At 45.5% G+C, this 18,531-nt stretch overlaps 1 protein-coding gene across 5 annotated transcripts in view; it reads right to left on the bottom strand.

Annotated features, from left to right (window-relative positions):
- Positions 1 to 18,531, bottom strand: part of SYT14 (synaptotagmin 14) — a 129,856-nt gene that overhangs the window by 70,922 nt on the left and 40,403 nt on the right. For 3 of the 5 annotated variants that reach the window (XM_068165114.1, XM_068165111.1, XM_068165112.1), the window contains exon 3: positions 5,168 to 5,332. In XM_068165114.1, the coding sequence (XP_068021215.1) occupies positions 5,168 to 5,332 (165 nt within the window). Of the gene's footprint in view, positions 1 to 2,975; positions 4,103 to 5,167; positions 5,333 to 18,531 lie in introns of those variants that run through there. The other 2 variants (XM_068165109.1, XM_068165110.1) reach the window with 1 other exon arrangement.

Raw genomic sequence — 18,531 nt, 5'->3', positions numbered from 1 at the left:
TCTTAGCCTCTCCACTTTCCTATTAACAGTTCTCTCCATAGCTTCCACTCATCATACTTCAAATCCTACTTTACCACTTCCATCTTGCCACATTTGCTCATGAAGTTTGTTGTCACATAAGCCACGTTAACTGTCACGTTTGTGTTCAAACTTCCACTGTCCTTCAGACACTGCAAGTATGAAAAGCAGGACAACACCTCCTCTTTTCTCCAACCCCTACAAGGAAGCATGAGTGCAAATGGGATGACCAGTGAACATAACAAGCAAATCATGAGAAGTGTTTACTATGACTTTTGAAAGGCAAAGTTTGCAACGATTTACAACTGAGTCCAACTTAGATCTGTTCTCTCACAGAGGCACAGGGGCATCTCTGACATGGGAAAAGTGCTCTCCCACATTTCAAGTGCATATTCTAACATACAAAGATGACAAAGCACCTTAGTGAAGCAGGTGTGAAATACACTTATTTTTTTGCACAGATAACTAGCAAGTTTTTCCCATACTATACTCCTGGAAACAGCTAAGGATTTTGAAACAGAGCTTTAAAAACAAAACAAAACAAAACCAAATGAAACCCAAAAGGTCTCTGAGAGACAGTATGCCAAATTTGATCCTAAGTGTCTCAAAATTGGCACACAGTTTCAGGAAACTGAAAATAAGGTCTTGAAATGGAAAATGATGGAGAAGCCTTAACTGCAGAGGGTGCTACCAGCTCTACATGCAATGTGTACATAATCTTAGTGTTTATGGTGGCTTAAAAGACTGCTAATGAGCAACTGGATCTTCCAGCTCTAGGCTATCAATTTAAATTCAAGTCTATTAGATATGCCTCTTCTCCTTGTATGGATGGCTATAAAGCAAGTTCAATTTCACCAGTCTTTTATTTAGAATATCACACCTTACTCTGGGTAGCAGATTCACTGCAAGAAGCTGCCCAGAAAAAGAAGCCTTCCCTCCTGGTTACACAGAGTAAAATCTCCTATCACTTATGGCTATCATCAGGTTGAAACCTCCTATCTAGGCCACTTTTACAGATTTTCACACCTATAATTAAAACAGGGCATATCAAAACATAGTGCCAGACACCAGTATTAGATGCATCATGCATCACCAGAAGAAATGTATTCACAGATACTATATTAGGTCATATCCTGGGCTGCATCAGGAGAAGTGTGGCCAGCAGGGGAAGGGAGGTGATTCTGCCCCTCTACTCAGCTCTGGGGAGACCCCACCTGGAGTACTGCCTCCAGGTCTGGAGCCCCTATTCCAAGAGGGATCTGGAGGTGCTGGAAGGTGTCCAGAGAAGGGCCAGGAGGATGAGCAGAGGGCTGGAGCACCTCTCCTGTGAGGACAGACTGAAGGAGTTGGGGCTGTTCAGTCTGGAGAAGAGAAGGTTCCCAGATTACCTCATTGTGGCCTTCCAGTATCTGAAGGGGGCTACAGGAAGGCTGGGGAGGGACTGCTCAGGATCTCAGGCAGTGATAGGAGTAGGGGGGATAGAATGAAGCTGGAGGTGGGGAGATTCAGGCTGGAGGGGAGGAGGAAGTTCTTCCCCATGAGAGTGGTGAAGCCCTGGAATAGGTTGTCCAAGGAGATGGTTAAGGCCCCATCCCTGGAGGTGTTTAAGCCCAGGCTGGCTGAGGCTGTGGCCAGCCTGATGTAGTGTGGGGTGTCCCTGCCCATGGCAGGGGGGTTGGAACTAGATGATCCTTGTGGTCCCTTCCAACCCTGACTGATACTATGATACTATGATATATAGTTATTAACCTATGAAAAGCTATTAATTTGCTTATGATGGGACCTGCAATGCCTTTTTTTGATGGAGAATAAACTTCACAAACATTGTAGCACGTGAAAAAAAAAATAATAAATCATTGTTTATCATGCAACTATGGAAACCACCTCCTAAATCAAATTTTAAAAGAAACAACACAACAAAACCCCAACTGAAATTTGCAGCTCATGGAGAATACACACAGTGGGGAGGGGGAAAGAAAAACCAAATCTATTAGGATAGAATTAATTTCTCTATGGAAAGAACATCTCCAGAGAAGCCTGTGTTGCCTCCTAAAAATTCACTACAAAGCCTTCAAAACAATTGGGTAAAAATGCAAGGTTTCACTTCTTCCTCACAAAGAGCTGCAGTTCTGCTGGCATATTGTTTCAGCATGGATGTTGAAGATGACACATGCAGCATCCCTATCAACAATAGCCAGGTTTGCTTTGCAAGATGGCAAATTCAAGACAAGCCTCATTCATTTCTAGGCTTAAAACCACTTCATTGCCACTTCTCACTGAGTTTTATCTCTTGAAATCATTCTTACATAACCCAGTAAATACACTCTGAAGATCTACTAGAATGCAAATGTAACAGAAGTTATGTTTTTTTCTTGATCATGGTGCCATGGTTTAGTTGATTAGATGGTGTTGGATGATGGGTTGGGCGCGATGATCTTGAAGGTCTCTTCCAACCTGGTTAATTCTATTCTATTCTATTCTATTCTATTCTATTCTATTCTATTCTATTCTATTCTATTCTATTCTATTCTATTCTATTCTATTCTAAAATATTCTATTCTACTCTATCACATTTTATGCAATGCTTTCATAATACACAAAATCAAAACAACTTTTGCAGAATAAGAGCTCATTTCCAGCATTAATTGGTTCATAATTTTCAAGAGAAACCACACAAGGCACTGCAGAGAGGATAACAAATCCTGTATGTAGAAAAAGAAAAGAAAGAAAGAAGAGGCAAGGCATTTGTTAATCAGTTCCTTTAAGTAATGCTGCTAAAAGTAATTAACTTCCAAGAAATAGCAACAGAGTTGAAGAATGGAGCACTGACCACACAGGCCTACTTTTATCCATAGGCATCACTACTAATAAATGTGTAGATTAGGTGAGGAAAAAGTAGTAAGGATCAAAAGTCTCAGGAAAGATCGAAGAATGCAGTTTGCTGACGGACTCCTCACCTTTTCCTGCTGTCTTCTTATGACACAGCTCTCTCTCTGATTTCTGTGTGTTTTTCTTGTGACCCGCTTTGGTAAGTGCAGCTGACACACTGTCTCCATCCTTTGATAGGGATTTCCCTTTTCTGTCCAAGAAGGCTTCAGATTTATTTTCTCCTTTCTCACGAATGCAATTGGGACGGTCATTGTGCATCTTCTTCAAGCTGGAGTCTGCTAATTTTTGTTTCTGTGCTTCAACAAGTTTTGTTCCTAAAACCTGGGGAACATTCATACTGGGCACCTCTTCAGAATCCTTAAAATCAACTCCAGATGACCGCGGTTTGATTTTTCCATGCGAGTGGTTCTTAGCATTCTCTGACACCGCATGCACACAATCATCTTGTTCCTCAACAGACTGCTGCATTGCAAATTTATTACTTTTCAGGTTATTATCCTTTGAGGACTTAGAATTTACAGAACACTCATCATTTCCTCCCACTGCTTCCCTTTTTAAAGGTCCTCCCATAGTCTTCAAATCCTGAGGCACTTCTGTATCACTGAAATAATTCTTACTATCTGTGCCTTTTACCTGCCACTGGTTTTTGTCCATGCCGTGGTCAGATACTCCATTTTCACTTGTATCTTTTTTTCTACCATCTAACGAATCAGAATGAGTCTCTTTGTGTTCAGCAACACCTCTCTTTGCTTTCATATGAATTTCCTGGCAGTGAGGTAGTGGCAGTGTGTGTTCTTCTCCTCCTTCCGCAGGTTTATCCTTCTGCCTTTTGGAGCTTTCCGCCTCTGCGCAAAGGCCGTTTATCATACTCGTCACCTGTTCCGTTACTGAATCAGCTACGCTGTAGCTGACCTCTCCAACAACACTGGTCAGATCATCCACTGCATTGCTAAGTGTGTCAACCAGAGAGGACACAGAGGGAAGGCTCAGATTTTGCTGGAGGTTTCTGAAAAAAGCCATTTGTCCAATCTATTCAGCGACAACTTTTAGCTCCGAAAGATGCTCTGGTTCACAAGCAGATCACCTCCACCTCTCCAAGTTCAATTTCTGAGCTATTTGCTTTTCCTATCTCAAATTCAACATATTTATCAAGGGGAAGTTGCAGCTCTGCTCTTTCCATTCAATATGCATTGAAAATAACAAGAAAGCAGCTAAGTAAGAATCTTGAAATGAAGTCACAATCGACCTGCAAAACCACAGTCCTTCATTAACTGCACCATCAGCTAGCCATAACAAAATTCATCACTTTCAAAACTAAGACAACTGTTTGAGATGGAAATACATCTGATTTTTTTATTCTACCCTGCAAAGAAGAAGTTGTGAGACACTTAAATTATGTCCTTCCATCAGTGCCACACCAGAACAAGATTTTAACGTAATAGCTGCACAAAAAAACCACACCAAGGAGCCTTCTTCACCCCAAAATGTTTGTTGTCTGTTACATAAAGTGAGATCTTTTGGAACATGAGGACTTGTTGTGTAGCAAAAAGAAAGTTAAGATGACAGATTTCATTTCCAGAGGGGGAACCTCCTTTTTTCTGCCTCCAAGGAAAGTGAAAGTAAGAATTTAGCTGCACCTTTTAAAGAGGCAGAAGAGGAAAAAAATCTCAACGATCCCATTGTGTTCTCTGGTGCTTGTTTCTTCCTCTCAAGTCAGCTAACTGAGCCCATTCAATTCCACCACCCAAAAGGAGAAAGCAGTTCTTTTACCAACTGTCAGCATCTTCTTTAAGGTCTAACTATTTCATTTTCCATTATCCTTCAAGTCCTTGGCTAGTCAGAGGTAAGATGTCTTTGGTTTCCATGTGTTTAGGAAGGAAAGCATTATTTTCCAGGTGAGGAAATGCAAGACCTTCACCAAAAGGCTGACTTTTAAGTGGCCAGGCAAAACCCTAATAATCCCATTCACAAATTTACCTGAGAAGATTTAATTATGCATAATTAAGGAACATTTAAAACATGTTCATAATGCAAGAAAAATATCTTCCCATAAGGAAATGTCAGCTCTGGTTATACAGATGCTGCATTTCGGTGGCATGTGCATACAAAGGTTTCTTCCTTCCCACATACTGCACAGTCCCAGGAAAAGCTGTAGGCTTTCATCACTTCAGTCAAGTGATTACTTGTGTATTTCTACACATCCTGCTAAAAAGGTGTGTTCTTATAATTAAGTTTAGTACACTGTATTTCAGATACTTACAAAGTTTATCTTGTGAATTCTTTCTTGTAGTGTATCCTGAATCGAGATCTGGGAAGCCACTAACATTTTCAAAGCACATCTTCTTATTAATATACAGGAAAAGTAGCAACATGAGAATAATGAACACCCCAACAGCAGACAGGAATCCAATTGCTTCAGGAGACACTAGAAGAAACAGAAAGAAACATAATTTTTAATGTCTTGTTGTACCAACATGGATCATTAATAAATACTACTCAAGTTCAAAGTATCTATGCCAGATACAACTGCGAGGGAGCTGGGGTTGCTTAGCCTGGAGAGGAGGAGACTCAGGGGTGACCTTATTGCTCTCTACAACTACCTGAAGGGAAGTTGTAGACAGGCAGAGGTTGGTCTCTTCTCTCAGGCAGCCAGCACCAGAACAAGAGAACACAGTCTCCTTAGCCTGGAGAGGAGGAGACTCAGGGGTGACCTTATTGCTCTCTACAACTACCTGAAGGGAAGTTGTAGACAGGCAGAGGTTGGTCTCTTCTCTCAGGCAGCAGCACCAGAACAAGAGGACACAGTCTCAGGCTGCACCAGGGGAGGTTTAGGCTGGATGTTAGGAAGAAGTTCTATATAGAGAGAGTGATTGGCCATTGGAATGGGCTGCCTGGGGAGGTGGTGGAGTCACCATCACTGGAGGTGTTCAGGAGGAGACTTGATGCGGTGCTTGGTGCCATGGGTTAGTTGTTTAGGTGGTGTTGGATTGGTTGATGGGTTGGACATGATGATCTTGAAGGTCTCTTCCAACCTGGTTTATTATTCTATTCTAAATTTGAGTTAAAGTTTAATTGTCTTTTCAGAGAACAGAAAAGTCTTTAGCCTAAGAGAGGCCTGACATGACAAGCAAGAGGTTCTGAGTACAGGACCTCATAACAAGACAGGGTCTCTGCAAAACATGAGATTATCAGCAGATGCTAAGGCTGATGATTTTTGATGGAATATGTGAGAGAGCACTAGATGGGAGCTAAGAGCATCACCCTCTCCTGGAAGGGGATGGAGGTTTGTGTGCCTGGACATGGCCAGCTTTGAGATAGTGCTGCTGGGCAAGGACCAAGCCCTTCCCACTGAGACCATTGCCTCTGCCAGCCTTGTGCTGAAGTCCTGACTCCTTTTACTTAGGGACCAGCTGGCCCTTGCTGCTCCCTGAGAAGCAGTGTACTGTGTGAGCAAAAAAGCAGAATGAGTCTTGCCCTGGTATGTGTGCCACTTGCTTATAAACTGAGAAAGAGCTAAGTGGAATAGAGACAAACAAAATCAGGAGGAGGAAAATAGCCAAAGTAGACTGACATGTCTTGGAAAGTATATAAAATAAGGAATACATAAGTGCTATTAAGCAGATACCAAAAGAGAGTACCAGGCATCTTTTGCAGCAGCAGAATCATCCAAGGCCATCAGTACCTAAGTAGCAACATCAGAGATACCACTTAAGGAGAAGATTGACTAGGAAATGGCTTTAGACATAAGAAATCTGGGGAAAGATGCAGGAAACTGAACCAATGGGAATAGAGTATTTAAGAAGCATCTTGGGGTTTTTTGAAAGGAGACTGGGCAGGGATAGGGCTCTAGATGGGCAGCAAAAAAAAAAAGAGGTTCTAGAAATACAAGAAATAATGAACAAGTTGCTCAAGCAGTTCAAGAACAGAAGACAGAACTTTTGTCATAAGGAGTGCTGGGCCCCATCCTCCCAGTGCTGGGCCCCATCCTCTTTAACATCTCCATTGATGATCTGGATGAGGGGATTGAGGCAGTCCTCAGCAAATTTGCAGATGATACCAAGATGGGAGCAGATGTTAGCCAGTTAGAGGGTGGAAGGGCTCTGCAGAGGGACCTCAACGGACTGGACAGATGGGCAGAGTCCAACAGGATGGCATTCAACAAGTCCAAGTGTCAGGTGCTGCACTTTGGCCACAACAACCCCATGCAGAGCTACAGGCTGGGGTCAGAGTGGCTGGAGAGCTCCCAGACAGAGAGGGACCTGGGGGTGCTGATTGACAGCTGCCTAAACATGAGCCAGCAGTGTGCCTAGGTGGCCAAGAAGGCAAATGGAACCCTGGCCTGCATTAGGAATAGTGTGGAGCCAGCAGGAGCAGGGAAGTCATTGTGCCCCTGTACTCTGCACTGGTTAGGCCACACCTTGAGTCCTGTGTCCAGTTCTGGGCCCCTCAGTTTAAGAAGGACATTGAGACACTTGAAGGTGTCCAGAGAAGGGCAACAAGGCTGGGGAGAGGCCTTGAGCACAGCCCTGTGAGGAGAGGCTGAGGGAGCTGGGGTTGTTTAGCCTGGAGAAGAGGAGGCTCAGGGGAGACCTCATTGCCCTCTACAACTACCTGAAGGGAGGTTGTAGCCAGGAAGGGGTTGGTCTCTTCTCCCAGGCAACCATCACCAGAACAAGAGGACACAGTCTCAAGCTGCACCAGAGGAAGTTTAGGCTGGAGGTGAGGAGAAAGTTCTTCACTGAGAGAGTCATTCGTCACTGGAATGTGCTGCCCAGGGAGGTGGTGGAGTCCCCATCCCTGGAGGTGTTCAAGAGGGGATTGGATGTGGCACTTGGTGCCATGGTCTAGTCATGAGGTCTGTGGTGACAGATTGGACTCAATGATCCTCGAGGTCTCTTCCAACCTTAGCGATACTGTGATACTGTGATACTGTGGATTGACAAAAGCCTCAGCTTGAAATCTGCCAAGGTTCTGCTGGCAGTAGGCATTCTCCCTCCCCTTCCAAGTCTGCACATGGATAAATGAAAACATCCAGGGTTTCAATTATTGGTCTTAGCCCTACTGCGCCTAGAGACTAAGCCAAAAGCAGAAAATCCTCATTCTTCAGCAACTTCCAGTTCTAGCACCTGTCAAACACAGAGGTAGTGGCAGAAATGGCAATTCACCAGGACACCAGGACCAACAGAAGGGAGAATTAAGATGGCAATTAGGCACAAATTTATGATGTCCAGTGAGGAAATGGGAAGCATGAGTTAAGAGTACTGTGTCCAGTTGAGTCCTGTGCCCAGTTCTGGGCCCCTCAGTTTAGGAAGGAGGTTGACTTGCTGGAATGAGTCCAGAGAAGGGCAACAAGGCTGGGGAGAGGCCATGAGCACAGCCCTGTGAGGAGAGACTGGGGGAGCTGGGGTTGCTTAGCCTGGAGAAGAGGAGACTCAGGGGTGACCTTATTGCTCTCTACAACTACCTGAAGGGAGGTTGTAGTCAGGCAGAGGTTGGTCTCTTCTCCCAGGCAGCCAGCACCAGAACAAGAGGACACAGTCTCAGGCTGTGCCAGGGGAGGTTTAGGTTGGATGTTAGGAAGAAGTTCTATATAGAGAGAGTGATTGCCCATTGGAATGGGCTGCCCAGGGAGGTGGTGGAGTCACCATCATTGGAGGTGTTCAGGAGGAGACTTGATGGGGTGCTTGGTGCCATGGGTTAGTTGTTTAGGTGGTGTTGGATTGGTTGATGGGTTGGACGCAATGATCTTGAAGGTCTCTTCCAACCTGGTCTGGTCTATTCTATTCTATTCTAAAAAGGTGCAACATGGTGATGGAGTACATAGAACAAATTGGAAAATGAAGAGAAGGCAGAAAAAGAAAAGGGATTAGAAAGACTAGACAGCTAGTGGGAGCACAGAAATGTATCTGTGAGAATAACTGCTTCACTGCTGGATCAGGTTGTCCTAAGTAACATTGTCTTAAATTCACTGCCAACACAAGAGACTGAGTCGAATTCCAGACATTTTGTGATTCACAATAAAAGACAGGCAGTGTTTTTCTTTTTAGTGGCATAGATTAACTATACATCACAGTATCACCAAGGTTGGAAGAGACATCGAGGATCATCGAGTCCAACCTGTCACCACAGACCTCGTGACTAGACCATGGCACCAAGTGCCACATCCAATCCCTTCTTCAACACCTCCAGGTATGGGGACTCCACAACCTCCTTGGGCAGCACATTCCAATGGCCAGCAACTCTCTCAGTGAAGAACTTTCTCCTCACCTCCAGCCTAAACTTCCCCTGGTGCAGCTTGAGACTGTGTCCCCTTTTTCTGGTGCTGGTTGCCTGGGAGAAGAGACCAACCCCTTCCTGGCTATAACCTCCCTTCAGGTAGTTGCAGAGGGCAATGAGGTCTCCCCTGAGCCTCCTCTTCTCCAGGCTAAACAACCCCAGCTCCCTCAGCCTCTCCTCACAGGGCTGTGCTCAAGGCCTTGTTGCCCTTCTCTGGACACCTTCAAGTACATCTTCAGAAAAAAAAGTGCACTTTCAAGTATTTCACCCTTGATCCTTTCAAATTACAGACTTACATCTTTTCTTTTTTCACTTATGTTCATATTGTTCAGCAACCAAAGCTGCTTTGATTCATGAAAAGATGTGCTGGAACAAATGAGCCACACTGTAAAAGCAACTTGACAACACAATGCTTTCCTTTCGTGCTTGAGTACTTCCTGGATACTAATGAGCTCCAAAAGGCACAGTATGCAAACTGTGGAGCTCTCTATGGAAACCTAGTATCTGATGACATGTTGCTGGAGTGAGGAAAATCCATTGGCTGATACCTCACAAAACAAATGAAACTTTAGCCACAGCAAGATGCATTAATCATTTATGTAATTCACTGTGAACACAGGGCCTGAAAATTATGATTCTCTATCGAGTTGCACCTATGTAGACAACCTTAGCTTGCTTGTATGCACATTAAAGATATTATCAAGTTAAAAAACTTTAAAGTATTACCATCATAAAGATGGGGGGGGGGGGGGGGGGGGAGGGGACACCAAACAAAACTGTACTTCAATTTCTACATGTAAATGTGTGCAGATTCCCCTCCATGAATAAAGATCTTACACATCCTGTTAACCACTCCATTATTTTCTCACAGCTGAAGTGTCTGTTATGTTTTGTAGGCAGAAAGGAAAATGTTATTTTTTGCATGTAAAATAAACCTATGCCACATTCAACACCAGAGTTATTTGGATTCACAACACATGATCTTAAATTCTGGTTGGTTCAGACATTAATTGCACCATAAAAGTGGTTTTAAATAGAATAGAATAGAATTAACCAGGTTGGAAAAGACCTCAGAGATCATCGAGTCCAACCCAACACCATCTAATCAACTAAACCATGGCACCAAGCACCCCATCCAGGCTCTTCCTAAACACCTCCAGTGATGGTGAATCCACCACCTCCCTGGGCAGCACATTCCAATGGCCAATCTCTCTTTCTGTGAAGAATTTCTTCCTAACATCCAGCCTAAACCTCCCCTGGCACAGCTTGAGACTATGTCCTCTTGTTCTGGTGCTGGTTGCCTGGGAGAAGAGACCAACCCCCACATGGCTGAGGGCCCCAGAACTGGACACAGGACTCAAGGTGTGGCCTAACCAGTGCTGAGTACAGGGCACAATGACCTCCCTGCTCCTGCTGGCCACACTGTTCCTGATGCAGGCCAGGATGCCATTGGCCTTCTTGGACACCTGGGCACACTGCAGGCTCATATTCAGTCTACCATCAACCAGTACCCCCAGGTCTCTTTCTGCCTGGCCACTCTCCAGCCACTCTGACCCCAGCCTGTAGCACTGCATGGGGTTGTTGTGGCCAATGTGTAGAACCTGGTAATTAAATGTGTTAAATCTCATGCCCTTGGACTCTGCCCATATGCCCAGCCTGGCAAGGTCCCTCTGCAGAGCTCTCCTACCCTCTAACAGATCAACTCCTGCCCCCAGCTTGGTGTCATCTGCAAATTTGCTGATGATGGACTCAATCCCCTTAGTCCAGATCATCAATAAAGATATTGAACAGGATGGGGCCCAGCACTGATCCCTGGGGCACACCACTGGTGCCTGGCTGCCAGCTGGATGTGGCACCATTCACCACCACTCTCTGGGCTCAGCCTCCAGCCAGTTCCTAACCCAGCTCAGAGTGCTGCTGTCCAAGTCAGGGGCTGAGAGCTCTCTAGGAGGCTCCCAGTGGTTTCTTCTACAATCACAAACTAGTAGAAATGCAGTACTTTTGCAGTCATATTCCAAATGTCCTACTGTTATAAACTTCATCTTCAGAAAAACAATAACTGTACAAATTCATACCACTACAACACAGTTTTAGAAACACTAAAAGAACAAATGCCTTACAAGAACGTTTTTAGGACTAATTGAATTGCTGGCTATGGAAATGACATTGAATTTTGTACCCATTAGAGAAGTACTACATTAGGATCACTTCACTTTTGTCATTATCATGACTAGAATTAGAACTATTAAAGCACAGAAACTTACCATCTCTTCATCTAAACATCAAATTAGCATCTCTTTCTCAACTAACAACTTCGTCACCCCTGAGTCTCCTCTTCTCCAGGCTAAGCAGCCCCAGCTCCCTCAGCCTCTCCTCACAGGGCTGTGTTCCAAGCCCCTCACCAACTTTGTTGCCCTTCTCTGGACACCTTCCAGCAAGTCAACCTCCTTCCTAAACTGAGTGGCCCAGAACTGGACACAGTACTCGAGGTGTGGCCTAACCAGTGCAGTGTACAGGGGCAGGACAGAACAAGAGGACACAGTCTCAGGCTGCGACAGGGGAGGTTTAGGCTGGAGGTTAGGAAGAGTTTCTACACAGAGAGAGTGATTGCCCATTGGAATGGGCTGCCCTGGGAGGTGGTGGAGTCACCGTCATTGGAGGTGTTCAGGAGGAGACTTGATGAGGTGCTTGGTGCCATGGGTTAGTTGTTTAGGTGGGTTGGATTGGTTGATGGGTTGGACACGATGATCTTGAAGGTCTCTTCCAACCTGGTTTAGTATTATTATTATTACTACTACTACTATTACTATTAATATTACTATTATTATTATTACTATTATTATTATCATCATCATCATCATCATTAAAATACTTTTTCTTTTCCCAAAGATGTTTCATGCTCCTCACCAAACACTGGCATCTTTAAATAGGTACCACCACAATAACAACAATCTTCAGACACTCTGGAAAGCATTGAATGCTTTCAACATTTAATTTTTCATCATTTAACATATTTAATGTCTGTTTCTTACCCTAAGCACATTTAAGATCCCAACAACTATTTTTGGAGCTGCTACACTGCACATCATACTATTCACATAGCAAGGCACGAAGTGGCATAGTTGTCTTAGTGATGGTTTAATTGTTCATATATGAGTGCAATACTGTCTCTTTTGTGTACAATTAACTAGGAGTACAATCCACAAAAGACTCCATGATTGCTAAGATCACAGAAGCGTTCAGGCTGGAAAAGCCCCCTGGGATCGTCAAGTCCAACCATTGACCCTAGTCTACAAAGCTCACCTAAAGCATATCCCCAAGCACCACATCTGTGTGACCTATAAATACACTCAGGGGTGGTGACTCAACCACCTCCCTGGGCAGCCTATTCCAATATCTGACCACTCTTTCTGTGATTTTTTTTTCCTAATGTCCAGTCTACTGTGCTGCAGTTTGAAGCAATTCCATCTTGTTCTATTGCTAATTACCTGTGAGAAGAGGCCAGCACCAACCTCTCTACAATGTACTTTCAGGTAGCTGTAGAGATTGGTGTGGCCTCATCTTAGCCTCTTCTTCTTCAAACTAACCATCCCCAGCTCCTTCAGTCACTCTTCATAAGATTTATTCTTCAGACCCTCCACCATCTTTGCTGCCCTCCTCTGCACTGGCTCCAGCAGCTCCGCCTCTTTCTTCTATCAAGGTGCCCAAAACAGAAAACAATACTCGAGGTGTGGCCTCACCAGAGCTGAGTACAAGGGGACAATCACCTCCCTGCTCCTGCTGACCACAGTGTTTCTAATACAAGCCAGGATGCCATTGGCTTTCTTGGCCACCTGGGCACACTGCTGGCTCATATTCAGCTGCTTGTCAATTAGAACCCCCCAGGTCCCTTTCTGACAGACAACTTTCCAGCCACACTTCCCCAAGCCTGTAGCATTGCTTGGGGTTGTTGTGCTGCAAGTGCAGGACCTGGCACGTGGCCCTGTTGAAGCTCATCCCATTAATGTTGGCCCATGGATCCAATCCGTCCAAGTCCCTCTGCAGAGCCTCCATACCCTGGTGCAGATCAACACTCCCACCTAACTTGCTGCTGTCTGCAAACTCACTGATGTCACACTCCATGTCCTTATCAAGGTCATCATTAAAGATGGTAAACAGAAGTGGTCCCAACACTGAGCCCTGAGGAACACCACTTGTGTCTGGCCAACAGATGGATTTAACTCCACTGACCACCACTCTTTGGGCTTATCCATCCAGGCAGTGCTTTATCCAGCAGAGTGTGTGCTCATCCAAGCCATGGGCAGCCAGCTTGTCCATGAGAATTCTGTGGGGAACAGTGTCAAAGGCTTTTTGAAAGTTGTTGTCATAGAAGGAGATCAGGTTGGTCAGGCAGGACCTGCCCTTCATAACCCCATGCTGACTGGGCCTGATCCCCTGGTTGTTCTTTGTATCAGCCCCATAGACTTGTGTGCATCTAAGTGGTGCAGCAGGTCACTGACCACTGCCTCATTTGTTGTGATGACCTCATTCTGCTTCCCCCTCCTGTCTCCCAGCTCATGAGGCTGGGTGTCCAGGCAACAGCTAGTTCCACTACTAATGACTGAGGCAAAGTAGGTATTGATCACCTCAGCCTTCTCCTCATCCTTAGTGACAAGGTTTCCCTCTGCATCCAATCAAGGATGGAGATTTTCCCAAGCCCTCCTTCTGTTTTTAATGAATTCACAGAAACATTACCCTTAGCAGCTGATGAGCTCTAGCAGTGCTTTGGTTCTAATTTTCCCCCTGCATAGCTTCACCATATCTTTATAATCCTCATGACAGACCTGTCCCCTCTGCCAAAGGCCATAGACTCCTTTTGTCCTTGAGGTGCAGAAAAGGTCCCTGTTCAGCCAGGACAGACAACTTGGGCTTTGGCACACAGGGACAGCTGCTCCTGTGCCTTTAAGGCTTCCCTCTTGAAGCATGTCCTGCCTTCCTGGACTCCTATAACCTTCAGGGCAGCCTCCCAGGAGACTTTGTCAATCATTCTCCTGAACAGGCCAAAGTTTGCCCTCCAGAAGTCCAAGGGGGCAGTTTTACTAACAAGGAGAGTCCTTGCTGCCCCAAGGATACAGAACTCAATCATCTCATGATCGCTGTGCCCTAGACAGCCTCCAATCTTTACTTCCCCCACAGATTCTTCCCTGCTCACAAGAAGCAGGTCCAGTAGGGCACCTTCCCTGGCTGGCTCCCTCACCAGTTGTCTTAGGAAGTTACCTCCCACACTCCAGGAACCTCTGGTATTGGTCTCTCTCTCTTGTATATAATTTCCAGCAGACACCTGGCAAGTTGAAGTCCCCCATGAGAACAAGAGCCAGCCTTTGGGAAATCTCTCTCAACTGCTTATAAACAATTCCATCTACCTCTTCATCCTGGTTAGGTGGTCTATAACAGATTCCCACCACAATATCACTCTTGATGGCCTTACTCCTGATTCTTACCCTTAAGGACTCAACCCTTCATTAATTTGTATGCTTTCATATGTCTCCCTAACACAGAGGGCCACTCCACCATCTCTTCTTCCTTGCCTATCCCCTATGAAAAGTTGGTATCCAATGACTGCAGCACTCCACTTGGGGAAGTCATCCCACCAGGGCTCTGTGATGGCTGATATATCATAGTTTTCCTGGTGTACAATGGCCTCCAGCTCCTCCTGTTTATTGCCCATGCTGAGTGCATCAGTGTACAAACAGTTCAGGGAGGGAGCTGAGTATATAGTTTTCAACCTTGAGGCGTGGTCGACCTTCTGGCTATCTAAGATGCCAACACACTGCCCTGCAAATGTTGGGCTACTACACCCAGGGTTCTCACTGGCAAGGCCAGTCACATCCCCATCCCCCCTCATAACTAGTTTAAAGCTTTGTCAATGAGCTCCACCAACTCATGTGCAAGGATTCCTTTCCCCTTATGGGACAGATGAACTCCATGCCTTGCCAAGTAGACCCGGTGCCATGAAAACTTCCCCGTGGTCAAAATCCACAGAGATGTGTGGCACCAACCTCTAAGCCATGTGTTAATCACATGGGTTTTCCTCTTTCCTTCCAGATCTCTCCCTATCACATAAAGGAATTGAGGAGAACACTACCTGTGCTTCTGAGCCCTCTCCAAAGCCCTGAAGTATTTTTTAATCACTTTTGTAAGAACATTAAGTCCAGAAGAGTAGCTATTTATTGTTCTTAAGTTTTCCCACCCTTACATCTTGAAATGACATGAAAATAACCTACTCTGTCCAGCTCTGAACTATTTTCATTCAAATGCCACTCATTGCTGCTTGTCACTTCACACCAACTTTCCAACTCACACAAAGAGACCAACATATTTTCAGAGAGCTGAACAGGCTACTGACCCACAAAATAAGATTCATGCCTTCATTACCTTTTCTCCATGCTTGCATTATGTCTCTCCAAAGAGCATATACCAACTACTCACTGACAACTTGCACCATAATGAGAAAACAAACCCAAACCCTCTATACTACACAGTCATCTGGTGACAGGACTGAATGAATGTGGGAGGTGGGAAAATTCAGGCTGGACATGAGGAGGAAGTTCTTCCCCATGAGAGTGGTGAAGCCCTGGAATGGGTTGTCCAGGGAGGTGGTTGAGGCCCTGTCCCTGGAGGTGTTTAAGCCCAGGCTGGATGAGGCTCTGGGCAGCCTGAGCTATCACAGTATCACAGTATAACTAAGGTTGGAAGAGAACTTGAGGATGATCGAGTCCAACCTGTCACCACAGACCTCATGATTAGACCATGGCACCAAGTGCCACATCCAATCCCCTCTTGAACACCTCCAGGGATGGTGACTCCACCACCTCCCTGGGCAGCACATTCCAATGGCTAACAACTCTCTCAGTGAAGAACTTTCTCCTCACCTCCAGCCTAAACTTCCCCTGGTGCAGCTTGAGACTATGTCCCCTTGTTCTGGTGCTGGTTGCTAGAGAGAAGAGACCAACCCCTTCCTGGCTACAACCACCTTTCAGGTAGTTGTAGAGGGCAATGAGGTCTAGTATGAGGTGTCCCTGCCCATGGCAGGGGGTTTGGAACTAGATGATCCTTGTGGTCCCTATCAACCCTGACTGATACTATGTAAAATACTTTGGACTGACTGATTACTCAACAGGAATGAGAACTTGCCTTACTATGTGGCAGTTGACATGTAAGTATTATTTCCCTTTAAGGACTATTTGTATATGATGGTTTCCTCTAACAGTAACTGAATTCCAAGGCTACCCAAAACTTTGTGCTTTTTCTAAACAGTGTGTATTTCACAAGGTAAACTCAAAGTTTCACAGATTAAGAAGGACATCGAGACACTTGAATGTGTCCAGAGAAGGGCAATGAGGCTGGGGAGAGGCCTTGAGCACAGCCCTGTGAGGAGAGGCTGAGGGAGCTGGGGTTGTTTAGCCTGGAGAAGAGGAGAATCAGGGGAGACCTCATTGCTCTCTACAACTATCTGAAGGGGGCTTGTAGCAAGGAGGGAGTTGGTCTCTTCTCTCAGGCAACCAGCGCCAGAACAAGAGGTCACAGTCTCAAGCTGCACCAGGGGAAGTTTAGGCTGGAGGTGAGGAGAAAGTTCTTCACTGAGAGAGTCATTCGTCATTGGAATATGCTGCCCAGGGAGGTGGTGGAGTCCCCATCCCTGGAGGTGTTCAAGAGGGGATTGGATGTGGCACTTGGTGCCATGGTCTAGTCATGAGGTCTGTGGTGACAGGTTGGACTCGATGATCCTTGAGGTCTCTTCCAACCTTGGTGATACTGTGAATTTTTATCTTTGTTCTCTGGAGCAGTTGCAGAAGCCATTGCAAGTGAATAGTTTACCAAGGCAAAACACAGCTACACCTACACTCAGTGTTATTTTAGAAGACTTAAAAAAAAATCCAACTCTTGACTCCCTGCACTGTGTACAAACAAGATGAAGCCTATATGCAGCTGACATTGCTGTTAGAATGCATTCCCACAGGAAAAAGGAAGCAAAGTTACCACAAGAATTACAGTATCACAGTATCACAAAGGTTGGAAGAGACCTCGAGGATCATCGAGTCCAACCTATCAACACAGACCTCATGACTAGACCATGGCACCAAGTGCCACATCCAATCCCCTCTTGAACACCTCCAGGGATGGTGACTCCACCACCTCCACAGGCAGCACATTCCAATGACGAATGACTCTCTCTGTGAACAACTTTCTCCTCACCTCGAGTCTAAACCTCCCCTGGTGCAGCTTGAGACTGTGTCCTCTTGTTCTGGTGCTGGTTGCCTGGGAGAAGAGACCAACCCCTTCCTGGCTACAACCACCTTTCAGGTAGTTGTAGAGGGCAATGAGGTCTCCCCTGAGCCTCCTCTTCTCCAGGCTAAACAACCCCAGCTCCCTCAGCCTCTCCTCACAGGGCTGTGCTCAAGGCCTCTCCCCAGCCTTGTTGCCCTTCTCTGGACACCTTCAAGTGTCTCAATGTCCTTCTTAAACTGAGGGGCCCAGAACTGGACACAGGACTCAAGGTGTGGCCTAACCAATGCAGAGTACAGGGCACAATGACCTCCCTGCTCCTGCTGGCCACACTATTCCTAATGCAGGCCAGGATGCCATTGGCCTTCCTGGCCACCTGGGCACACTGCTGGCTCATATTCAGGTGGCTGTCAATCAGCACCCCCAGGTCCCTCTCTGTTTGGGAGCTCTCAGCCACTCCGACCCCAGAATTGACTGGTCAATGTGTCTGCTAAAAATCAACAGCAGTCCACAAAGTCAGAATTCCTTCTAAACATTGTAGTAATGCTGTCTAAAGCCAAGTTTCCAAGTGTATTTCCTGTGCTTCCCAGTTTCTTTTGTATTCTGCTTTCTTCTTTCTCTCATATAACATATGGGAGCTGCAGACGTATCCATTTCTTCTAATGTTTTCCCAAATCAAACTCCAGGAAAAGGCTTTTAGCTCAATTCAAAATGTGCCAAATAAACTTCACCTCTTCAGTTTTAAACATTTTAGCTACATTTAGTTTACACTGAAACTGAATTTTTTCTGTATAAAGATACTGACCCCTTCAGTTCAAACTTGCATTCTGCCTTTCCTCTGCAGCGCAGACTTAGTCTACTGCTCAGAACCCTTGGCTGGGAGAGGGCCTGGGGGCCTCTGTCTCCTGTGTGCTCTGTCACCAGGCTGTAGCCTTTCTGTGGTTCCTCTGGAATTCAGTTCTCTTGGAGCTTTTCCCCTTTCTGCCTTGGTCCAGGTGCAAGGCCCAGGTGTATTTTGTTGTTAGGACAAGCTGGTTCTCTCAGTACCCATGGGTATAACCCGTGGGGTCCCATGGACTTGAA

Source organism: Melanerpes formicivorus, unplaced genomic scaffold (genome assembly GCF_026170545.1).
Source record: "Melanerpes formicivorus ecotype bairdi unplaced genomic scaffold, bMelFor1.0.p_v2 SCAF_84, whole genome shotgun sequence".
In the NCBI taxonomy this organism is placed as follows: domain Eukaryota; kingdom Metazoa; phylum Chordata; class Aves; order Piciformes; family Picidae; genus Melanerpes; species Melanerpes formicivorus.
This window is presented reverse-complemented; position numbering and strand designations above follow the sequence as displayed.